This window comes from Mustela lutreola, chromosome 8 (genome assembly GCF_030435805.1).
Source record: "Mustela lutreola isolate mMusLut2 chromosome 8, mMusLut2.pri, whole genome shotgun sequence".
NCBI classification, from domain to species: domain Eukaryota; kingdom Metazoa; phylum Chordata; class Mammalia; order Carnivora; family Mustelidae; genus Mustela; species Mustela lutreola.
Window position 1 is genome coordinate 140,532,089 of NC_081297.1, and position 25,147 is coordinate 140,557,235.

The following is a 25,147-nucleotide window of genomic DNA, read 5'->3' on the forward strand; positions in this document are numbered from 1 at the left end:
ACAGTCTGCAATGATCTTGATCACTTATTGACTCGTAGTATGTTTATTGGAGAATCTCGACCACCTTGCTTTCCTGAGTTGCTTTATTCTGTCCTGCTCCGTTGAGTCCCTTCCCACTGGGTCTTCCTGACTGCACAATCCCACATATGGTGGGTACTTTTGCTTATCAGGACTCAAACCAGGCGGGTTCGAAACCCGATCCTGGTTCAGAGCTCCTCTACCGAAGGGGCAGGATGAGTAGCAAGGGCTTTGTCTTCTCCTTTTCCCTTGGAGCAGAGGGGTCAGGGGTGGGCTACTTCCGGTTCCCTTGCACGCCTCTCCTGGTCTGCTTCCACCTACCAGCCGTCTCCTCTCCGTGGAGATCAGTGTCTGGTCATTTTGCGGCAGAGTCTCCTTGGTGGCTGAGATCTCCTCAGGAGGCGACAGCCATATCCCCCCACTGCAGCACTGCAGGCAGAATAGGCCCCAACCTTTTCCGGGTGGGAAGCAGCTCCCTTTGCCCAGGATCTGTCTGGGGGCCCACTGACTCCACTCTATGTGGGTCCTGCACAACTGAGGGGGGGACCTGTTCTTCCTGCCGGTGGCACCGACTTCTCCCCACCAGATCCCCCTGGATCTGGCACAAGTCCCAGGCATGTGTGCCAGGCTCCCCCAAGGGCACCCTCACCACCCTGTGCCTGCAGCTGGCATGAAGCTCCCGCAGTGCGGTGAGCATCCGGAAGGGGAGCGGGGCGCCAGCCTCTTGCTGGCACTGCCCTCGGCCTCAGGAGGGTTCTCGGGGGGTGGGGCAGGAGCCGGAGAGGCACCCACTCACCAACGCCCCATCTACCCACAGTCCCTCCTCTCTGCCACTCATCTTTCTTACATAAACAGGGGAGGGCAGGAGCAGAGGGGCCCGGGGCTAGTTCCTGGCAGCAGCGCCAATTCTGCCCTAGGGAAGGTGTCTGGCCCCAGCCTTTTGGGATCTCTTAGCATCTTTGTCTGTAGTGGTGGGTCCCAGGGACCAATTCTGGAGCAACTGGAAATGCCCCCTCCATGGCTCCTTGGTTGTTTTTTGTAGGTTTCCCTTGCACACCACGTGACATGAGATCAGCAGCTTGGCATTGTGGGCGCCTAGAGAAATGCCTGACCCACCGTAGGTCCTCGGTGCCCACCATCTGAAAGAGTGACTCAGCAGGAAGACTGCTGTTACTGTGAGCTCCCACAGAGAAACAGCCAGAAGAGGAAGGGGCTGGATGGGGCCTGAAGGGGGGACACCATGTGCTCCCTCCCCACCCCTGCCTTTCACCTGTTAGTTTACTCCTCATGGTCACCTCAAGGGGCGGCCCAGCCAGCACCCTTTGAAGGTGGAAAGACCTCCACCTGCTCCAGGCCAGGGCAAGCTGGGGGTAAGGGGGAAGGGCAGGAGGAGGGAGGCCGAAGAGGCTGTGGCTGTGAGCCGGGCTCTGATGTCCACGATCCTGGCTCTGTCACCCCTCGGCTCAGCTACCAGATTCTCTGACTCCGGTTCCCCGTCTGTAGAAGCGGGATGGTAAGACTACATTGTAAGGACTGAGTCAGCTAATACAGGTCACGTGCTTAGTTCAGGTCATTAACAGCACCCAGAGTAAATTTCATGACCATCACGATCTTTGGGACAGATCCAGGTCTGTCTACCTGCAAAGTTGGTGCTCTGCACCAAGGCCCCCATTCCCACGAACTGGGAGGGGTGGCACCTGACAGCGGGCAAGGGGGAAACCCTCCGTGGCACCAGGACTGAAAGCAGCTGAGGCCCCCCCATGGCGGTGACAGGGGGGCCTTCCGTGCCAGACCGTGGCCCACGGCCCTGGTGTAAAAAGCACCGAGGAACCTCTGTGGGTCTTTAATCAGGGGAGTGAAATGAGGAAAGTGAGGTTTTAGGAAGATTAATCTGGCAGCAGGCACGGGATGGAAAAGAGTCAAGCTTAGTGCAAAGAATTACGACTCCCGCCCAGCTGCGAGAGGAGGGTCATCAAAGGAGAGTGGCCTGGTTCACAGCTCCCTGGGCACTCGGGGAAGGGCGGGGCACCTTACTCGGGAGGAGGCCCCAAGGGGGCCGACAGAGGGCCCTGTTTGGTCGGTGACCATGGCCATCGCAAGGCAGCTCGGCATCTGGGCAGCAAAACGGGCAGCAAAGCCGGATCTGTTAGGAGGAGCAGCTGTGGGCCCAGTTCCGAGCCGAGCATCCCACCGTGGGCCACGCCATGGGTGCAGGCCCTTCGGGGCTGGCAGGACCACCCACTCTGATGGGTGCCAGCCCCCGCAGGTGCCGGGGCCACCAAGGTTTTGAGCGCCGCCCAGAACTGGCAGCCCAAGGGCAAGACGGAACCAGGGCCACCCCAGCCAAGAACGGAAGGAGCCGTGGCTCTTACATCTTTTCACTTTATTTAAAGCTGTCAGGATATATCAAAAGTGGCTGAAGCAAGTCCAGCTTCTCTTCTCCCCCAGGAGCCGGAGTCCTTGCCGGATCCCCAGCGGTGCCAAGTTGTCGAAAGGCACTGCCCGCCCCGGGGCCCTCACACCAGCGTGTGGAAAACCTCCACCTTCTCCCGGTACAGGTGGTGGAACTGCTTGGCCAGGCAGTGGAAGGGGGCTTCGTAGTTCTCCGTCTCCTTCTGCAGAGGCAAGGTGGAGAAGTTGGTGGTGTTTCCACCTGCTCAGGACTCCCCTTCCCCTCGCGGCAGGTGCCACACCTCCTTTGTCCCCCAGAACAGCAGGGCTGGCTACTAGCGCGCCCTTGTGACAGGGAGGAAACCAAGACACAGACTGGTTACCTAACTTGCCGAAAGCCTCACGCCCTCAGTGGTGGGGCTGGGGCTGCACCTGGATGCTTCCACAGAGCCCGTGCTTGCGGCTGCGCTCGCCCCAGATGTGCCGGGATGCTAAAGTGAGGCTCTTGTCGCTTAGTTTTGACTGGGGCCCTCAAGGGGCCAGGCAAAATAACAATGGCAAGTCCTCTCTGCTGCCTCACTCAGGACGGGCAGACTGTGGCCCTGACCCCTGGGGTGTCTCTCCCTCCCCTTGAGCTCAGTGGGAGGCTGCAAGAGAAAGCCCGAGGCCCAGGGGCTCAGGCCGGTGCTGGAGCCAGGCCTGGGAAACCTCAAGATCAGCCGGGGCTGGCTGTGTGGACGGCTGTGTGGAGCAGCACTGGCCTAAGCCAGCGGCCAGCTGAGCAGGAGAGCCAGCCTGGAGCTACCCCAAGGGGCCTCGGCAGGGATGGGCTGCAGGTGGGGGACGGGCCCCAACAAGAGCCGAGGGCCAGGAACCAAGGCTGAAGGAGGGGATGATGCGGGGTCACTCATGAGCGGGAAGCTTGGTGGGGAGGGTTCTGCCCAGGGGCCGGGGAGGGTGCGTCAGTGCAGTGCTCCCAGGCGCCAGCCTGAGACACCTGACAAGTCCAGAGGAAGTGCGGCGGGTCCCAGCCAAGCTGCCCGAGCTCCCTCTCCTGCAGGCAGCAGGCTGGGGGTGGGAAGGGCAGGCCCGGCCCTGCTTCCCATGGCAGGAACGAGCCCTGACTGGACGTGGGGAAGAGTTTTCAGGTGCCCAGCACTGTGCGTCTTCGTAACTGCGATGACTATTTTGTAACCAAAGGTGCCCGAAGGACTTCCACTTCTCTGAGCGATTAGACAAGTTCTGGAGCTGGCCCTAGATGACCTCCACAGGGTGGGAAGAACCAGTCCCACAGGGTGAGCATGGCAAGCTCTAGAGGAAGGAAAACCGTAGTTTCTCAGCTTAGCTAGTGTTCTCTCACTCTGTGTGCACGCGTGTCTTTTTTTTTTCTTTTCTTATAGAATAAGCTGGCAGAAGAAGGAATCCGCTACTCTGAGGACAGAGGCTCAAGCTATGCACGCATAAGAACCCACCTCCAGACCATTCTTGACAGATGGCAAAAGCGCAGCCTTGCCACGAGGCAATGAGATATCCCCAATGACAGGGAAGGGTTTCCAGACGGCAGAATGTTTTTAACTCATCGAGCTCAGTGCCCTCGCTTTGTCTGTGGCCCAGGGGTGCTGCTGGGGTGTGCGGAGCCCAGCCTAGGATTTGAGTTCCCCAACTGGAGAACAGCCTTTCCGCCTGACAGCCAGGGAGACGGAAACACGCAACAGAAACCGGTTCGCACAGAGAGCGTTACCTAGACTTTCTCACAAGGGAATTCCCAAATGGGAATGGGACAAGTTAGCCAAGAGCAGAAAAAGAGGGGGTGCCACTGAGGAACAGGGGACGTTGTAGCCGAGAAGCGCACCTGTACTAAGTGTGCGACCCCCAAGGCCCACCCCCCCCAGCCGTCAGACAGAAGGGAACAAACTCATCACATCCGCGAGGCAACTTTGGCTGTACGAAACATAAAGCCCTAGGCAACACCAACGTCAATAGTAAAATGTTACACTGGGGGCGCCGGGGTGGCTCAGTCGGTTGGGCATCTGACTCTCGATTTCCACTCAGGTCGTGATCTCAGTGTTGTGGGATGGAGCCCCATGTTGGGTTCTGCTTTGTCCGTGGAGCCTGCTTAAGATTCTCTCTCTCCTCCTTCCTCTGCCCCTTCCCTCCTCCCTTTCCAAAAAAAGAATGTTACCCCAGTTGAAAGCATAGTTAAGTAAGGAGCAGACAGAGGATGAAGATTGCGTAGGACATGCACAAGGATTTCCAAATAAATTTGAAAGTTCCCGAAAGCAAGATCTGGGGAGAATGCAATATGAAAAGTAAAAATTCAGTGGAGCTGAGCCTTTCTATATGCCACGGAGCACTCCTGAAGTAGCAGATGTCAACAGCACCATTTTCTGAATGCATTACGAGGGTTTGCCGATGACAGGAACCCGTTTGTTAAAGACTAATCATAATCTCACTGACATACTAGAGAGTATATTTGCTTTGTATGAAAAGATCCTTTGATCAGACTCTCTGACTAGTGCTCAATCTGGCCTAGAATTCTGCCTCTGAGAGTCCCAAAGTAGGTTCTGTGGGAGGCCAGAGCTCCTTCTAGAAGGTTCTCAAGCTTAGACTGGCATTCTAGTCCTGGTTCGGCCGCTCAAAGGCTGGGCAACCAGGGAGAACCACACAAGCTTTCGAGTCTCTTCGTCATCTGTAGAACAGGGAGAGCACTGGCTGTCTTGTCGGGAGGCTAGAAGCTTCTGCAGATAATGTGTACAGATGCCTAGCACGCAGTAGGCACTCAACAAAGGTCAGTTCCCTTCCCTCACCCTGCTGTAAGAGGAGAGCCCTCCCCTCAGATCCTTCTTGAATTTGTGTTTAATATTGTCCTATAGAGATGAACTTTTTTTTAGAACTTGCTTAAAAAAAAATTTTTTTTTCATTTTTTGGTCTGAAAATGTCAAGTTTCAAAGGGTGTAAGAAAGTCTAAGGCGGGGGGGGGGGGCGCCTGGGTGGCTCAGTCAGTTAAATGCCTGACTCCTGATTTCGGGCCAGGTTACGATCTTAGGGATCGAACCTCCACATTGGTCTCTGTGCTCAGTGTGGAGTCTGCTTGGGATTCTCTCTCTCCGTCTTCTGTTGCCTCCCCACCACTTACGCTCGCTCTCTCTCTCAAATAAATAAATAAAATCTTAAAACAAGTCCAAGAGGAACTATAAAAAACCCCAAATAGCCAAAGCAATCCTGAGAAAAAAGAACAAAGTGGGAGGCGTCACACATCCTGATTTCAAACTATATTAAACAGCCATAGGCATCGAAACAGAGTGGTCCTGGCATAAAAACAGACCTAAAACCCAATGGAACAGAATTGAGAGCCTAGAAATAAACCCCTGCCTACACGGACAGCTAGTATTTGACAAGGGGGCCAAGAATACTCAGTGGAGAAAAGCTAACCTCTTTAATAAACGATGTTGGGAAAACCAGATACTCACAGGCACGAGAATGAAACTGGACCCCTATTTTACACTATTCACAAAAATTAACTCAGAATGGATTCAAGATTTGAACTTGAGACCTGAAGCCATAAAACTCCTAGAAGAAAACATTGGGAAAAAGCTCTGGGGCAGGAAACTTGGCAATGATTTTACAGCTGTAACGGCAGAGCACAAGCAACAGAAGCAAAACCCAATAAATGGGACTACACCAAACTAAAAGCTTCTGCACAGTGAACGAAACCACCCACAAAATGAAAAGGCTATTTACAAACCACACATCTGAGACGGGGTTAATATCCAAAATATGTAAGGAACTCTGGGAACTCTATGGCAAAAACACTGATAGTCTGATTTAAAAAATGGACTGAGGAGCAAATAGACATTTTTCCCAAAAAGATATTCAAGCGGCCACCAGGCCCATGAAAAGGTGCCGGACACCACGCATCCGCAGGTAAATGCAAATCAAAATCACAATGAGATGACTACCTCACACCTGTTAGGATGTCTATTACCCTGGAAACAAGAGATAACAAGTGTCAGGGAAGAGATGGAGAAAAAGAAATTTTTGTGCACTGTTGGTGGGAATGCAAGCTGGTGCTGTGGAAAACCATAGGGAGGTGCCTCAAAATGTTAAAAGTAGATCTAGGATACAATTGAGCAATTCCACATCTGGGTACATAGCCAAAGCAAATGAAATTGCTACTTTGAAGAGACCCCTGCACCCCCATGTTCCCTGCAGCATTACTTGAAACAGCCAAGACACAGAAACAACCCGAGTGTCCATCAACAGATGAATTAAAGAACCTGCGGTTGGTATGCAAATGACCATGATGGAATAGTATTCAGCCTCGAAAAGGAGGGCATCCTGCTATTTGTGATGACGTGGGTGACCCTTGAGGACGTTATGCTCGGTGAAACAAGCGAGACAGAGAAAGACAGATACTGCATCTTTTCACTTATATGTGGGATCTAAAAACACCCTTGGTCATAGAAAAACACAAAGCAGACTGGCGGGTGCTAGGAGCGATGGGGGACGTGGGGGATGGTGCATCGAAGGGAGCCAAGTTCCAGTTTTAAGACGAGCCTGCTCTGGGGATGGAATGAAGGGTAGAGAGATAGAAGGTCAGACGACCGCGTGGGGACCGTCAGGACGGTGGCCGCCACGCAGCCATCAGGAGGGCAGAGCCGGGCGCCAGGTGTCAAGGCTCGGCTGCGTCTCAGGCGGCATCGGGTTCTATTTCCTTTTTAATTACAGCTTTCTTACCCGAGCTGCCAGTGGTGCTTCTGTTAGCGTCAACTCCGGGGACTAGTTAGCTTACACAGTTAATACCAAGTGCTTAACCACGGCCTCCCCTGGCATAATTGATACCCACCCGTTTTGCTGGCGCAGCAACAAACACCCACGCAGAGTTGAAGCACGTAGCCCAGTGGCCTGTGATGACTCATGAGTTGGGAGTGGGCGTTAATTTTTGAGCTCCATCAAGAGTTCTGGGGACTGTGGGATCCTGGGGTGGGGAGGCAATCCCACAAACGTGAATGGAGGCAGAGGGAGTAGTGAAATATGGCTTGATGCGGGTAGTACACCATTCGCTTGGCTCAAAGGGGCACCGTCTACAAGGGGAGACGCCCTCCATCCCGTAAAAGCTGCTAATACAAAATTCATTAGTTTAGCATCTGTGATCATAGGGACAGAGGCAAGAGGGACATCTATTTTTGTATCATCTATGAATCTGAAACTTTTAAGTAACAATAGTATCAATTAGATTTCTAGGGGGAATGGGCATACTTCAAAAGCAAACATTTATTGAGCGTTTCCTATGCACCAGACTTTGTGCTGATGTTTTCCTATTCACCATCTGACGGAATTCGCACATTCATCACTCAACGAGGAATAGATTTTCTTATTCCCATTTTACAGGTGAGGAGGCTGAGGCATTGGCAGCTTGATGAACAGGCTAAGTTCTCCGCCTCACCCCCAGCGGACAGAGTGTTGGCCTCTACCTGCTACACTTTCCCAAGAAAGCACGCCGCTACACCGCTTTGGTGTGGGGGGGTGGATTTTAAAAAGTTCACATCCACACAGCAACTGAACAGCAAGACTTGCCAAGTTTTGTAAACGTAACAGTGGAAGTATCTGCAGTGTGAGTAGAAAACCACATCTAGACTGTTTCTTAACTAGCTCACTGACTCTTTTGGAAGGCCAAAGATTCAGGCCAGGGGGCCAGAAGGCCAGGAGTGAGGTCCGAGTGACAACCATGGGTGTTTCTGGCCACGCAGGCTTTTGCAAGTCTCCCCATCAACCCTGGTGAGGGGCGCTGCAGCCACGAACCTTGGCCCCTTGCTGGCTAGAATGGATACTTCTGGGTTGCTCCTGCAGGGGGAGTTGTTACTTTCCTCCCTTCTGGAAAGTCTGATAGGAGCATGTCTGACTGGTGCAGACGGGGTCCCATGCCTGTGCCTTGGCTGCAGGGAGGCTGGGACCTAAAAGGTCTCAAAAACAGGCACGGCGTTCTCAGGCGCTGGATAGCCAGAACTGTGAGATGGCGCCAGTAGCAAAACCGCTGGCTGTCCCCTTTCTCTCAAGGGCTCCTGCGGACTCTAAGGAGGGTACTTTGTGGCCTGGTGTCACGCCGGTGCTTCGGGGAGTTGGGACAGGGAGCCAGCACTCATAGCCCAGGCTCGACTCTTCACAAATCACATGACCCTGGACAAGTCACTTCCACCTTCTCAACATGGAAATGGGGATTATGGGACCAGCACCCAAGGTCACGGTACTGACTATGAGGGCCCGTGAGATAATGCTCCAAGGGCACTGTAACCCACACTATCTCACGTGGACACCAAGGGTCGCTATGCCCGAACTCGATGCACCTGTATTTCTCATTAATTGAGATACAACTATGTCGGCGCAGGCCGGCGCATCTGCTTTCCTGAAAGTGCATGAGTGACTCTGCTGTATCGAGAAAGGTTTTGAACCAGGAATGTGCATGTCAGTTCCAGAGGAGACTCTGCCTATGGTGGGGTTCGAGGCCGTAAGATCACATGAAAGACCACCTCCAGCAGAGGCCCACTCCAGACTCGGCTCCGGGGCGAGCGGGGCTACTTACCACGGATGTTTCGAAACATTCCAGGCCTTGGCCCAGGGCCCATGCCCGGGCCTGAGCCGAATCCACCACTCGTCTGCTGGCCAGGTCTGTCTTGTTCCCCACTAACACACCTGCTCAAAAGAAACAACCATTTAACTGGTTTAACTGTGGCAGCCCGGAGGGCTGCTGGGGAGATCAGAGGGCAAGCATACTAATTCTGAGGGGTCTAAAACATTGTCGAGGAGAGGCCAACTGATTCCCGGTGCTGAGCACCAGGGAAGGCGGAGGGGGAGAGAGGCTCCCAGGCTGCACACCCGCCCTCCCCACCCCTGCCTCGGGAAAGCCACCGGGCTTTGCTTTTCACACCCAGCTTTCCCTCGGCCCCTTTTCCAGACTTCACGCCGATCTGTCTGCCCTGTCTCCTTCAGGCTGCAAGGCGAGGGCCAAATTTATGCGAGCATTTGCGATAATTCCGAGCGCATGGAGCAGACGTTAAAAATGGTCATTAATACTAATCTAAGGACTGGGCTCAGAGCCAGGGACTCGGAGGCAATTTAGAGCTGTTCCCAGCTGCATCAGCTGCAGCTAATTTCTGAGCCCGTCTCTGGAGATCGCTTTCCCTGGTCTCTAATGAGGGGAATTTGTTGATCTCACATAGGGATGAAAAATAAACTGATTTAAAGCATTCAGAAGTGACAATAGGACTTGAATGTTTACTTGTGCCCCACATATAGGAGAAAATGAGGAATTCATCCCCGGGGCTGGCTTTCAGAAATAAAAACTCATTCATATCACAGCACCTTCTCCGTATTGTCCTTGAGTCTCCTCGCCATGACTCTGCGGGGGGCAAGGGGCGTCTTCATGCCCATTTTACAGACTCACAGAGGTGTGTGTGGTAACTCGCTGAGGTTTCCGGGGCAGCTAAGAGGCAGTGCTGCCGTTACCATGAAGACCACCACACTCTAAGCCAGGGGCACCACACCCTCTTTTCTAGCCTGAGGCACCTCTGCAATGACCTTGAACTCGTGAACTCGAGGGACAGCTGCGGCTGGAAGTCCCACAGCTGATGGCAGCTCCTACCTGGGAGGAAGGTGCCTGGAATCTGTGACCGAGCCTTCTCCAGCCATTTGCTGCAGTTGATGAAGGACTGCTCGTTGGTCACGTCATAGACGAGACACAGGACGTTGGGACTCTCCCACTGTGCCAGAGGGACAGGATGAGCATGTCAGTAAGGATTCCTAGGTGGGACTTCCCAGGGAAGCGAAGAGGGGTCGGCAGCGGTGGTGGGTGGAGATGAAAAACCACAACGGGGATGGGAGTCAGACACCTGAGCCCACGCACAGGTACCAATGGGAGGGCTGGGCTGAAGGGGAGGGCCGGGGCTCACCCCTGTGCCAGGCTGCCATTCTGGGCACGTTCTGTGCGTGGTTGAAAAACCTCCCAACTTTGCATGGCTGGTCTCAAGATCCCTACTGAGCTCGGGGAGGGTAACTGACTTGCTCAGATCAGACATGCTTTAAAGACTAGGGTAGGACTGAGGCTTTTTTCCGACCCAGAAATGCTCTGGCCTGTTGCTGGTTTCATCCATTCATTCTCTGTCTCATTCCTCTCAAGGGCCCACTGTTATGTCAGTTATTATGTTTTTCTGCTTTGCAGGCCTAAAAGAGCATCCTTCTTCCAGTAGCCAGCCTCTGGAAGCTTGTTTGCTGGCATCTTCTTAATAAGGGCTGGCTTTTCAAAATGCGAAGAGCACTTTCTGCTTCTCCTGCAGTACATCAGCCCTAATCCAAACCAGACCGACAAGTGGACAGGGCTTGCTGTCCCAATTAAGAAGCAGGCCTATGCTCTCAGGGGCTGTGGCCTGGGACGTCCTGCGGCCTTGCACAAGGCCACAGGACGGCCTTGCTCGGAGGCTGTGATGCTCGTCGTCCTGGTGTACGAGGCTCTACACAGGCCCCTGTCTCTGAGGACCCCTATCCTGCACAATTACAGCCTGGTTTATTTCTGGTGTGTCAGTAACCTCCCAGCGTGTGGGGAGGAATCCTCTTCCCTCAAGTTGTCCTTGGACGGCTGGTCCAGCATTGGCTCTGGAGGGTTTACTGTACCCCAAGGCTATGCTGTCGCTTTAACGGAACTGATGAACACCCAACACCCCCCCACCAACTTCACGCTGCGGACTAACTCAAGAAATTTTGCTAGAACCACAGTGACCTCGCCTTTGTGCGTGCAGGGAACACCTCCTTCCTCTAGGCCTCAGTGAGGGGACCCAGGATAGGCTTGGGATCAAGCTGGGGAGCCCTGTGTCAGGGCTAGCTGGAGGCAGGCTGTGGGCTGACCGGTGCCCCTCTGGCTTGTCCAGACACGTCCTCCCTTCTGCCCAATAGGGCAGCACCCAGTGAGAGGCCATGCACACAGCACGCACGTGGTAGGCATCACAGATGGATGCGTGAAGCCAGCCCATGAGAAATGACTGTCATTAGATCTGTTTCCCTTAGACAACAAAAAAGGGGCAGAAAACAGTTTCTATTAAAGTGTAGCTGTTCTTGGAAAGGCAGGGGAGGGCTCTGGAGAGCTCAAAACTTCTAATTAAGCTCACTGGCCCAGATTAGCGGAACTGTTACCTTGACAGGTACAGGGAGCTGGACCCTGCGAGGATGGCTGGGTGGGCCAGAGGAGGACCCCCCAGGGGTTGGGGGGGGCAGCAGGTGCAGGTCCCAGAGTGGACCCCAGGCTGGACCCCAGAGGTGGGCAGGGAAGGTGAGCCTTGCTACGGGGCCTCCAGGGTGCCCCCTAGAGGGGAAGAAAATGTTTGCTTCTGTCCTGCGAGGCTGGGGAGTGCGGAATGCTCAGCACCATCACCATCAGGAGGGAGCTGGCCAAAGGAGGGGGGCCCAGAGCGCTGCGGGGACTGAGTCACACAGCTTGGGAGCATTTGGAACCTGGCCATTCCAGAGCTGGGGGAAGAGGGACTCAACACGCATGTGCCAGTCCTCCTGGCCAAGGGGCTGTGCATCCCAAGGCTGGGAGGACTGCTCCTGGAAGAATTCTGCCGTGGTAGCTTCTGGGAGAGCAGGGAAGGGGGCAAGTTTGTGTGGACGGTGGTGGTGGTTAAGGAAAAGATCGCACGCTACTTGCCAGTTTATCCAGCATTTCGGAAAACAGCTCCTTGCCGGCAGAGTCAAAAATGAAGAGCTCCTAGAACCAGAAAGGCAGGTCCCCAGAAAATCTACATGTAGGCAAATGGCTGGCCACAAGTCCCCGAGGTGACCCTCCGCTCCCTGCAGACCCGGCTTCATGGTGAGATGCACCCATTCCCACAGGCTCGATGAAGACGATGGGGGAAAGGAACGATCTGGAGAGCCCGAGATGGGCAGCGCAATGGTCTTCCACACCAACTAGCACTTTCCGTGCAACAGCTCACCTCTCCTAACCCCGAGTGCAGAAATACCAGGAACAAGCTGACTTCCCACCTGGCAGAACAGAATGCTAAACAGGCTGACAAGTGCTCTGGTTTCCAAAAGGTCATTCTGCACTTTGTTAACCAAATTGATTTTTAAATCTTAAAACAATTCTTCTTAAAGCAGGTCACAGAGTAGGCCTGGAGAAGGTGTTTGAAATAGGACAGCCTGCCATCCTTCCCCGATGAGAGCGGTGGGATTCGGACAGAGGGTGCAGGGTGACTCTTCCTGCCCCTCGATGCAACCTCGGCCAGCCCATGCGAGGGCCCCTCCCTGCTGCTGCTGCTCCGAGAAGTCTCCCCTTCGGCTCCCCCGGGGCACTGGATGCCCCTGGCTGGCTTCTGACCCCAGCACCTGCGCTCTGAAGGTCAGGGCTGTACTCTGTGTTGAGCGCCGCTTATCTGCACTCATGTTAGCCCTTCTCCCTGCACTGGGGGTACTTCAAGCTGTGTTTCCTCATGGACCTCTTTAGGAAGGTGGTGATTCATCCGTCTTCTCTCCAGGATAGTACTATACACGTGATGCCTTTGCAGTTCAATTTCCAGAGTTACGGATTCCAAAGAAGGGACCTCGGTTAAGAACCCTGGTACTACACCACTTCTATGAGTGCAGGGCCCCTATCCCTGTCTTCTTACACTCCCTTCTTTGGCCTGGGTCAGTGACGTTTCCCAAGTGCTCAGACAAGCCTCGGCCAAGTTCTGACACTGTGTCCCTCTTAGGGAAGATGACATGGGCCCCAGAGACTCTGAGCCCAGCTGGAGGAGCACTGACCTTTCTGGGGTCAAGGGCACCACTTACCACACTGTCCCCCGTGTCAGGGACTGGCACTGTCTTCACCACCAAGTCCACCCCTGTTGTCTGTGGGGGGAGAACCGAGAATATGTGCATCAGAGGGTCCCAAGAGGCATGTCACAGGACACGATGAACACCCAATACCCAGAAGGCACAAGTACTATGTTCTGGATTGGTTGTTGGTGCAGAAGTCAGACAGGACCAACCAGCCTCGTCCAAGTCCCCACCCACAAGGAGCAACACATGAGAACCAGGCCGACCACCTGCTGGTCTGTTCCATGGACAGCCTCGTGCCCTGTGGCTTGTGGCCATTCAAAGAGCTTCTCATCAAACCTCTCAGGGCTTCTTAAAAAATTCTGGAAAGTCACTCCTTCAGGGTTAGGGGACAACCGTTTCTCTTTAAGCCTCGACCAGCCCCCAACTCCCACATCTCACCAGGGTGTAGTTCTTCTGGAAATGGGCCCCGTCGCTGCGGAAGCTCTGTGCCAGGGCGGTCTTGCCCACTGCTGGATCTCCTGTGAGGTTGGAGAAGAAAACCATCACTGTCGTTCCGATCTGACCACAGAAGCTCTCACTCCAGAATGCTAGTTAGAAACCAGAAACTTCAATGGCTTTTCAGAGAAAATGTAGTTGATTCTCCTGGGGACTTGTGAGGTGGCTGGCAGGGCCACGGGCCCAGGAGAGCGATCTTCAAAGCCCAGTCGCGTTTCTTCAAGGGTAATCCTTTCATCCGAAAGAATTGACCCAGAAGGTAACAGAGCTTGGGCGGGGGGCGCTTTCGAGCACTAGAAACAGAACTGACATCTGCCCCCGAACACACCCCATGGGGGAAAACTCTCACTTTCAAACTTGAATTTACTTTGAAGTCTTATAAGGTAAAGGGGTGTGTGACCCGCTCAGTCTTATGGGGCTCACCTGCCTGACGGAACTAATTCGAGCTTAGAACTTCCATCCGTGGGTCCCTGCACGCTTCTTTTAGGACAGGGGGGTAGAGGTTGGGAGGGTATCTGTATTTACAGGAAGCAAGGGATCAGGTGCTAAATTTATCAACCTGAAATCCATTTGCAAGTGATACATTCTGTCCCCTGCCTCCCCGTGCTGGAGACCACTGCGGACCCATCTTCCCAGGGGCTTTGCCTCAACGGCCACTGTTTCCTCTAGGCTCGCCTTATATGCTCTGGGGTTTCTCTCCCTGCCCTTCCTTTAGGAGTCCACAGCCCCGTATATTGGTATCTCCAAACTGAAGGTGTATGGCATAGGTTCAGTCTGAGATCTGGACCTTCTGCAAGACTGTCCGGAGATATTTAATCTGGAGGTTCTTCCCTGCCCCCAAGGATGCTGAAGGCTCTCCACGCCCCTCCTTAATCCCACTGTGTACATCGCCCCCCCACCCCCCCGCCCCCATGCGTGGCTCTGCTCAGCCTCCTGGGACTCCACACTTTTCTCATCTGCAAGATCTTCCGGGGCCTGGGGCCTGGGGCCGTGAGTCTGGCACTGACGCTCCTCCTGAACACCTGTTTTCTGCTCTCTCGTGCCCTGAGTCCCAGCACTCTCGGGCCTCTGCACTCTCGGGCCTCTGACTCTATCCTACGTGTGACCCCTCCCTCCGCACCTTCACTGTTTACAGTCGGATCCCACGCGCCTCTTCACTTGACTTCTCCGCAGCCCGCTGCTCTGTTCACTTTTCAGTTTTGACTCTTCCCACCTATAATTTTCTCTTGTGAGACAATTACTTGACTACTTGTGGCATTTCGTTTCCCGTGAACTCCTCCAGCATTGAGTGAGCTGCTCAGTCTTGCTTTTTTCTGTTTACCACCGTGACTTAGAAGGGAATCATTCCCACGATTCCCTCCTTCCCAGCCCCCACCCCGTACCGTCGCCAGCATCAACCTCACTGGGCAGAGGAAGGGTCCGAAGCTCAGAGAAAGCTGGGTAACTGGCCCAGAATTCCAGCATCTCACTCTCCCCAGCAGACCCCACTCCTCTCCTAGAGCTCGGGGACACTCCTGACCCATTTCTAACACTGCCCCGATAGGCCCCCATCACCGAGGCCTTGCCTGCCGTCAGGGGCGCCCGCGGACTAGACTGTGGCGGGGTACCCATCCATCTCTGAACAAACAGAGCGTATCGCTTTCCTTCTTGTGCTTTGACTGCATCCACGCTCCTGACTCCAATTTTGCTTCTGAATCCAGTTAGAAATTGGCTCTTCTCGCTCGTGAAATTCCCCACAGATTTATTTGTTCTAGTTAATTTCATGAATCTTTCTTCCGACTGTCAGTCAGAGTCACCCACACTTATGGAAAGCCTCATGTGCCGGCTGAGGAGGGATCCAGCACAGGGAAGGGAATAACTGATAAACACGTTTGCAGAGCAACACGATGACAAGTGCAAAGGCAAAAAGCACAAGCTGAGAATCAAAGTGTCTGAGGGCGCATCGAGCAAAGAAACAAATGAGCAGTTTCATCAGCAAGGATGACTTCCCCGGGGCCCGGGAGAGCCCGGGGTGATGGCAGGGAGGGGCCCTGATGGACAAAGACGGTGACACCTGCAAAGGCCCCATGCAAGGTCACCTGTGACCTCTTAATTGCCAAATCCAATGGCTTCTTCCTCAGTTCTCACGCTCCCTGATGTCTCTGAAGGATGACTCAGCCCGAAGCAGCCCCCTCTTTCCTGAGTCCTCTGGCCCTGTGGCCCCAGGGTCCTTGCACGGGTCTTATTCTTCCACTTCCTGCTCCTGAAATGTGGCCACTCCTGTAGGTCTGTCCTTGGCCCTCTGCTCCCAGTGGCTCTGTCCCGTTAACTCTTTCCCCAAGTCATCTCTCGGGTCAGGATCCCTCTCCCACGCTCTGTCTGTATCTCCAATAACCTGTGGAAGCTTCCACGAGAACGCTGGGCCTCCACCCAATCTGTCGACAGCCTGGGTCGTGTCGCACCCCCAGGTCCCAAGTGGTCTTGCTCACCCAGCTCTCTGGTACTGCTCACGTCACCACTTGCCCATGGCTCCCAGCTGTACGCAGTCACCTCTGACCGCATCTCCCACACCCCGCGCTCTGCTCCTGGCTCCTGATGTCCTTTGTTGGGTCTCGAGCCCGCATGGCCTTTGTCATCACTGCTGACACTGCACTAGTTACCTCAGCCTGAGCTCTGAGCCCTGCCTTGTGATGCGGGAGCGGGGCCTTTGCAAACATGTGTCTCCTTTGCCAGGGGCTTCCTGTCCGGCTCTGCCAATGTGAGTTCTAGAGAGACTGGCAGCTGGGAGAGGGGGGATGGGCTTACTCCTTTCCCACCTGCCTGCTGTGTCTCTTAGGAGTACCTTGGCAATGGCCTTCACCCAGCAGCAGGTAGTAATGTCTCTCCAGTTTTGTTTTGTTTTTTTTTTTGGTACTCCCAGAACAGCCTTATTATTCCTCCTCAGAGATGCCAGGATCGGGGCTGGTCTGGTTCCACCCTGTATTCCGTTATTACCTTGCACAGTGACTTACACACAGCAGGTGCTCAATAAAGATCTGTTGAATGAATGAACACTTAAGTTGAACATCAAGTCCCTCCATGATTAAGTTATAGGAGAGAAAAAAAGACAGATAAACTCAATTTAAACAGTAGGCCTGGGAAGGGAAAGGAAAAATAAAACCAGTGGGGGGGGGTGTAGGCAGTGGGGGTGGTGTGGAGAATGAGAATTTGGTGATGGTGGTGGGCAGGGGGTGGGGGGGGACCTGATTCATTGTGCTGAGGTCTTTTTGGTTTCTGGAAACTTCCATGAGGAAATGCCCTTGAGGCCCTGAAAGGAGGCTGCAGTTAAGGACTAGACTGGAGTTCACAAGTCACTTACTCAGTCGGTGGCCGCAATCAGGGGAAAAAGTGCCTGGGGGAGTGGATGTAAAGAGAGACAAAGAGTCTAGAATGGAGGCTTGGGGACAGTAGCGCTGCGGGCTGAAAACAAAGCCCTGGAAATCAGATCACTAGGGTCTGGGTGCCAGCTCTGCCAGATCCAGCTGTGCAACCCAGGGCAAATGTCTTAACGTCTCTGGGCCTCAGGTGCCCATCTGTAAACGAGGATGACAGCAATACCGATCCCACAGGGTTCTTGTGAGGATTCACTGAGATTCCTGGGTTGAGGGTCCTTATACAGTGCTGGCGCACAGAAGGTGCTCAGTACTTTAGTCCCATGATGGAAGTTGAATGAAGAAAGAAGAGAACAGTTAGAGAAGCCCATGGAGGAAAATAAAAACGTTTTCACGGTATCTGCAAGGAAACTGAGGCTGAGGGGAGTTGCTGTGTCCCAGATGACATAGGAACAGCCAGAATTACTTCTGTTACACAACACTGCCTCCCCTGGCGTTTCTGGAAACTAGAAAAAAACTACCTCTTTTGAGAAGCATGGATTTTTTTTTTTTTTCTTTCTCTCTAGTATGATCTGAGTTACTATGGTCAGTCATCTTTCTGTATGACTGTCTTATTTTCAAATTAAAAAAGCCCTTAAAAATGTCATCAGTTTCAGTCTGGAAGAGAGGAATTCAAACAGGCATCTCTTCTCCCTCTATATGGTTTCTGACCATTTCTTTCCTGAGCCCATCAGGGAACCCTGGCGAGATCACGGAGTTCAAAGCTAACACAAGTGAAGAGTTTTGGAGTTGGGCAGGTCTGGGGGCTGAAATCCTGCCTATGACTTTCCTTCGCTGGGGGGCAGGGGGTAACCTTGGGCAAGAGACCCTTCAGTGCCTCAGTAAGAGAACAATACAGCACCTACTTGTGTGCTACAGGAAGGGGACTGAATGAAGTACCCGTGCCTGCTGTGCGCTAAAACTACACCTGTGTTCAGAGGCCCCAGATCAAAACCCAGGCGACTATCTTCCTAAAGGTGCAGACACATAAAGGAAACACCACAAATGTGAATGCCACACGGTCATTCATTCCACACATGGCTACTGAGTACCTCTTGGATTCCAGATATTCAGGATGCTTGAGATACAGAAGTCAACAAAATGAAGATTTGGGGGATTCAACATTCATGTCCCCTTGAGACTGGGTTAGCCAAGTAGCTCTGGCTCTTAAACACGACACACATGGGTCTGTTGCAAACTCTGGTCAACTGCACATTATTGTCTCCAATCCCTGTTATCAGAGGGGGTGGGCTCAGGGGGAAAAAAAAAATCCCACATGTAAAGACCTCCAAAGTCACTGATCCCTGACTCTGGGATACAGCACACGGTTTAGATGAAACACTTACGGTGTGTTTAGCCTGACTTTTTAAAAAATTTTATTTTATTTTATTTTTAGAACGGGTCTGCTCGTCCTGAACACAGCTCGAAAACTGGTGAAGGTGGTCTCGGAGCAGGACCGGGAGTGGGCAGGTCCGCTGGAGCTACAGATGCGCTCTGGAAGGTAACTCTCCCACCCTAACGGAATCTACTCTATCAGTCATTCCATTAATTCGCCTTTGGAAGACACAAAAAAGGGAAAGAGGGTAGGCGATTTAGAACTAAACCTCTCATATCTTAGGAAGTCTCTGGACTCCGGAGACTGTAAATTTCAAACTCACCTGCCAGGATGCATTTGGCCGCCAGCTTCACCATGGTAACCAACTACCTCCGCGGACGAGAGAGGGAAGAGCGGCTGCTAGAGGCGTTGGGGGACTTGCCTGGGAAGGGAAGTGGAGAGAGGAGACGCTCAAGGGGCCTGTGGCCGCGGTACAGACCCGCTGGGCTGGGGGCGGCTACCGGGCGCGAGGACTGGGGCGGGGGCGCGGAGGAGGGCCAGAGGGTGCTCCGCTCGAGGCCTCAGAGGGCGGCCTCGGAGGCGCGAGCAAGGCGACGCGGACCCCATTCCCAGCCCAGAGCCCGCAGCGGGGACCGAAAAGTGAGACCCAGCAAGCCTGCAGCCCCAACACGGAGCCAGAGGTACTCCCTCTCACCCACCTGCCCCGCCACCTCCTTCTCCCCACTGACCCGCGATAGGCTGCCACCCAAAGCTCCCGCCCCGAAGGCTCTCGGAGGCCAGTGGGGGGAGGGGGCGGGGCTAACAGCCCTCCCTCCACGGACAAGTCTTTAGGGCTATTTGTGCTTCAAACTCATCCCGCTTGACGAATGGTTACGGGAGATGTCAATCACTGCTACTCCCACCCCCGCGCCGCCGGAAAGTTTGCGGAAAGGAAGCTCCAATCTCCGTAGCCAGAGGCGGTGATAAGAGAAGCTTTCTGATTGGCCAGAGGTTGGCTTGGACCATCTGCGGGAGGAAGGGGGATTCGCCGCTCCCCCCCGCCCTTCCGGAAGTGAGTTAGCCCATGAGGGGCGGGTCCGGCGCGCGGGAGTTTGTAGCGGCGCTTGCGCAGTAACGAGGCACCAGGGGCAGAAGCACAACTGTGAGCCCCTCAGACTTCAGAGTTTTTTGGGGCTCCAGGTCGCGGGCACCAGGGAGCAAGGCTGTGTGGTGCATCAGGAAATCCGGTTCTTGCCCCACATCCCGCAGGGAAATCCGGTATTTAAAGCCCAACGATATTATGCGCTGTAAAATCTTTAAAATATGAACGTGTTTATAGGGATGTCTGTGAACGAGAAGGAGAGCAAGTAAACTTTGCCCCGGGGGCGAGGGTTGCTCTCAGGAACGTGAAGTCCTACCTTCCGCTGAACCCACTTCCTCCCCGGTACAGTAGAGAACGTGTGACCCCCTCCTGAGTGAAAGCGGGCCTCCAGAACCTTGCGGGTCCCTCAGAGAGGCTTAAGCCCATCTCCGCTGACTGCACCTCCCCGCCCCCCAAAGCCCCTGTTGCTGGGCGGTCGGTCAGGAGATCAGGCTGAAATCCCTGCAGTCTTCCTGGCCTGGCGCCTTGCTTCACCCCGAGCTTCTTAGCTCATCTTTGAAGATGGGCCAGCAGAACCCGCCTCTGGAGTTGTCCTGAGGCGCACAGGAGAGGAAGGATGTAGGGGCCTCGTGCACAGTAGGGGCTCAACAGTGATTGTCGAATGGATGAACGAGAAGAAATTTATATGGACAGATTCGGCTTATCACCATCCCGGTGATGACATCATGGCCAGGTGTGACCCCAAAGGCACACCTGCTGTCAAGCACCCCGCCCCCATCCCAGGCCCAGGGTGGCTGGCGCTGAGAGGGAAGAGACCCCGCCCCCGGGCACAGCTGCCTGTGCCCAGGATTCCCATCAGGAACCTCTCTGTCACCAGGCACTTCTCCCAACCACATGCAGGGCGGTGAGCACATGCACACTCACAAATTGCTATGAAATTTTCAGTCCCTAATCGAGAGAAACAATGCAAGTTGCCTGGAATTTTCTTTCCTTAGGAATCATTCCTGGGATTATCATTGAGGCCCTTCTGTCTCTCCTTGGTTCCTTTTACCTGCTCTTTTTGAAGACATCGTGCACAGCTTTTTCAGGTACCTCGGGCCCGGGTGAGTCAGAAGGTCTCTGCCTGGTCTTTCTGCTTCCCCCTCCAGGCTGTCCTGCCCCTTGTCACCCTGTTAACCCCCTTAGAGGACCTTGAGTGAGTCACCCTCCTGAGGCAGATGCATGGAGCCTAGACATGAAGATACATCTCAGGGGAGCCTTCTGGAGCTCTCATTTCCTCCAAGGGGGTAATGGTGCCTCCCTCATAGGCTGTAGTCCTCTGTACCACATCCACTCTCCCTCTCATTGATGCCACTCTGTGATTTGGGCTGGTAGCATTGTGAGAGCATTTTAGATTTTTCCAGCAAGGTGCTAAACTGTGTATAGTGAATTCTACCCTGCTTACTCCACAATCCCAAGGGCCTTCTATAGATTCTTTTTTTTTTTTTTTTTTTTTTTTTTTAGAGATTTTATTTATTTATTTGACAGAGAGAGATCACAAGTCGGCAGAGAGGCAGGCAGAGAGAGAGAGGGAGCAGGAAGCAGGCTCCCCGCTGAGCAGAGAGCCCGATGCGGGGCTCGATCCCAGGACCCTGGGATCATGACCTGAGCTGAAGGCAGAGGCTTTAAACCACTGAGCCACCCAGGAGCCCCCCTTCTATAGATTCTTGACGACTAATGACAGCTGCCTGACTGTCGCTGGATTTAAAGGGGTCAGGGAGTTTTGGAGCCATGAGGGCCCTTGAGAAATTCTTGTCTGACCCCTCCCTGAGCAGCTGTCGTGGCTAGAGCTGGCCTTTTTTGAGTACATACTGAATGTCGGCCTCATTCCAAGCTGTGGACTAAATTAATTTAGTCATGTTCATGTGTGATAGTCACAATAACCCCTGCGAGGCTTGTATCATCCCTGTTTGATAGATGGTAAAATTGAGGCCCAGATGGCGAAAAGGCTAATGTCTGGGGCCACAAAGCTAGTGAAGGGTGGAATTAGGGATCGAACACAAGGAGCCTGTCCTGCCCCCCTGTGCCTCTCACACTTGGCGTGCTGGAGTTAGAATGGACCTCAGGTCCTGCTCTTGCGACTGCTGTCTTTTTCTGTTTCCCGGTGTGGTCTTCCCAGTTTCATTAATAAGCTTTCCTTGAGCGCCTGCCCTAGGCCAGCCCTGAGCTACGAAGTGATGGTGACAGAGTCCCAGGCCGATCGGTCACACCGTGGGCCTGTGCGGGAGCGCCGGCCAGGGTTGCAGGCCTGTTTTCTAGAGGAGGCAGGAATCTGGATTCTATGTGAAATTCCCTCTCAGATGATCTGAGCCTGCTTGTATGTAAGTGTTGAGTGGGAAACGATTTGTTGCATGAAGGAAAAAATACTCTTTGTGGCGGTTCCCGGATCAGCAACATCAGCCCCACACAGTGACTTGTTGGAAATGCTCATTCCAAGGCCCTACCCAGGCCAACTGAACACTGACGGTAGGAACCACAGTCTGTTTTCATAAGCCTTTTTGGTGGGTTTGATGCATGCTATTGTTTGAGAATCTCTGCTCTTAGGTCATGCTAGGACCACCTTTATCCATTTTCTCTGTTTCACTGTTTCTCAAACTCCCCAAGACCTGTCCTACCTCAGGGCCTTTGCACTTACTGTTCTCAGTGTGCCCACATGAATCTTTCTCTCAAACCTTCAGATCTTTGTTCCAATGTCATCTCCTTGGAGAGGCCCTCCCAAGCACCCAATTTAAAGAATTACCCCCAATCTGTTGGTCTCAATCTCTTTGCCTTATTTTACTTTCTTCATCGCACTCCCTGCTACCCAATATTATATTCTATACTTATTTATTTGTATAGTGTCTGTCTCCTTGCACTACAGGGTAAGCTTCTTGAGGACAGGGACTTGGTCTCTTTTGTCCTCCCAAGATCTCAAATGGTGCCCAGCCTGGTGAAATACTTGGTAAATATTGTTGAATAAAAGAAGGAGTCTTGTAGAGTTTACCCTACTGGTCATTCATTCATTCTACAAGTACTGATTCTTGAGTACCAATTCTTGTACAGGCAACATGCTTCCCGGCCATGGCCATTCAGATGGGGACAGCCTGAGGCCTGGGTCCTCTGCTACTTCCCTCCCCCTTGTATACCAGCTCCGGATTGGTAGAACCTCCAGGCAGACCCATAGGCTCTGTGGGAGTGGAGGGGTTAAATAGCACTGCTCCCCAAAGCCAGGGACCTGGCTGTTTGGGCTGATTGGGAAGCGGGGGCTTTGGGTGAGGCAGCTGTTGACAAGTCGTTCCCAGGGACTGTTCCATCATCCTGGGGGTGAACACTTGACAGCCCTGACAAACAGCGGGTGCCCAAGCTGTGGCTTGGTGCCAGGGACAGCCACGATATTCCACGCACGTGTCCGAACCGGTCGTGCACACTGCGTGGCCCGAGTCCCTCCACCATTGCTCCAGGGGCTTCTCCTTCGTGTGGGCCACTCCTCAGAACCCCCATGGCTCATGGAGTATATTATTAGCAAGATTATTGGATGCAAAACAACCCCTTGGAGTAAATAAGAGGCTTTAGGGGGAAATTCGTGGGGAAAGCCTCTCGAGGGTTATACAGCATGAAGCCTTGGGAAGAATACCTTTCATCCAACAAAGCAGATTTGCTCTAATGCCCTCATGTCGGGGGTGGGAGGAAGGCTGTGCCAAAGAGGACCAGTAGGTTTGTGGGAATTTTATGTATTTTGATGAGAGCTTCTTCACCTTGGCACTGTGGACATTTTAGAGAGTGATTCTCTGTTGTGGGGGGCTGTGCTCAGCATTTTAAGATATGTGGCAGCATCTTTGGCTTCTACCCACTACATGCCAGAATCATCTCCCTCGTCGTGACAACCAAAAAATGCCTCCAGATATTGCCACATATCCCCAGGTGGCCAAAACCATCAGGGAATAAAGGGCCACTGCGGTGTGAACCCAGTGAGTAAGGAGTGTTGATTTTAAAATTGACATTTGCAGGGCCCGGGACTCAGACACATCTGGGTTCGAATCCTGCCTTGCTTCTTGGGTTCTGTTGTGTCATCCTGGCTCCTGTGGGTGCCGCAAGGATCGGCCGGGTTGAGACCCAGAAGGGGGTCTAGAACAGCGCCTGACAAGGGGTAGGACTCACTAAACACCAGCCCTCACTGACAGCAGTCGGGATGCTGATGAATCCCCCTTCGGGTGGTCTGTAATGCAGCCCTGCTGTCTGGTCTATGTGACTGTTTTCTACATGCAACTGCCTCCTGGCACGTTGCCTTGTCATGGTAATGACCTTTGCTGTTTGTTTCTCCACTGTTCACGTGGGCCTTGTTGTTTATGCCTCCACTGACGCAGTGCTTGGCGGTGGCCATCTCGATAAAGGGGCAGAGAAAATGTGCCTGCCTGGCTCACCTCCTGTGCGCGGGGAATGCAAAGCAGACCCTTGAGCTGTGGCCTGCAGGTGCACGGAGGGTGCGATGCCCTGATTCTGTCAGCAGGGGGCAGCAGCAGCCGGGAAAATGCCTGTTGCAGGAGGGTGCCCCGGGCTGCCTTTGCTGCGGCTGCGGCTGCTGCGTGTATTTAAAGTGGAGCAAATCATCTCTAAATCATCTCTCCAGAGCCACCCGCGGCCTCCTTTAACAGCCCGCAATAGCTCATCTGTGGGGGCCAAGAGCTGCTTTTCTAGAACATTCTACATTTAGCATCTCTGTCCGTTTCCAGATGGCTCTCTCTGAACCCAGGCCAAGTTCTGCTGAGGGCAAAGTTAAGCTGGTTCCTGTTGCTCCCTGGGCTTTCCCTCCCCTGCTCACCCCACCTGTCCTGCCCAGTTGTCTGAGTGACACACTGCCTTTTCTAGGGAGCATCCCAGCAGCTGCCCACCACACTCCGTCTTACCGTGTTCCCTATCTCCCCCTCACAAAAACAGCATTCCAGAGTCTCGTTCTCTCAGCTTCCCTGAATTCGCTCTGGACCCCCTCCACTGCACTTCCCCCGCCGCAGCCAGGGACGTCTTCCCAATTTTTGAATAGACCATCTCTCCTCTAGGTTTAAAATGTAAAAGGTGGGAAGGATTGTACAGAGAACATTGCCTCCCAGCGTTAACACAAGCCTGCAGTTCCCAGCCCTGGGGGCCACCACTCATCAGTTTCTCTGCACCGTTCACGTATTTTGTGTACCTGACAGCGAACACACATGAACATTCTTTTCTTCTTCTTCTCCTTCCTCTCTTCCTGCCGCCTATGAAGAGAAGCTGTCATACACCCTCTCCTGTGCTTTGCTTTTTCTAACAACATACTTTGGAGAGGCTCTGCGTCAGCACCCAAAATGCCCCTCCTCCTTCTTTTTTTTTTTTTAAATGTTTGTGCAGAGAGTGGTCTTTCTAAATCTTATATTTCCACTCAAGCCCCTCAAAGACATCCTACTGTTTTCCCCAAACAGCTGTTAAGCCTGGTAAGCAGGCCTTGGCCTAGCTCATTTTCTGTGTCTAGGTCAGGCTGGCTTAATCCATCCTCAGACTTGACCTGCCTCTCCTGCCCCAGGACCTTTGCCCCTGCTGTCCCCTCCTAACTGTTTGTCCCCACTGCACTTTCCTCAGCTCAAACAT

General features: G+C 53.4%; 1 protein-coding gene across 5 annotated transcripts; it reads right to left on the reverse strand.

Annotated features, from left to right (window-relative positions):
- Window positions 1-2,384: 2,384 nt before the first annotated feature.
- Window positions 2,385-19,264, reverse strand: IFT27 (intraflagellar transport 27). Of its 5 annotated transcripts, none has more exons than XM_059186863.1 (8): window positions 19,164-19,264; window positions 18,758-18,856; window positions 13,654-13,733; window positions 13,225-13,284; window positions 12,104-12,163; window positions 10,049-10,166; window positions 8,990-9,099; window positions 2,385-2,633 (listed from the first exon to the last, which is right to left on the reverse strand). In XM_059186863.1, the coding sequence occupies exons 2-8, from the start codon at window positions 18,789-18,791 to the stop codon at window positions 2,535-2,537; spliced, it is 561 nt and encodes a 186-aa protein (XP_059042846.1). In that variant the 5' UTR covers window positions 18,792-18,856; window positions 19,164-19,264; the 3' UTR covers window positions 2,385-2,534. The 5 variants fall into 5 exon arrangements, with proteins under 5 accessions (XP_059042846.1, XP_059042845.1, XP_059042848.1 ...); XM_059186862.1 differs by having other exon boundaries at window positions 19,134-19,251; XM_059186865.1 differs by lacking the exon at window positions 19,164-19,264 and adding an exon at window positions 19,037-19,124.
- Between the last annotated feature and the right edge of the window lie 5,883 nt (window positions 19,265-25,147).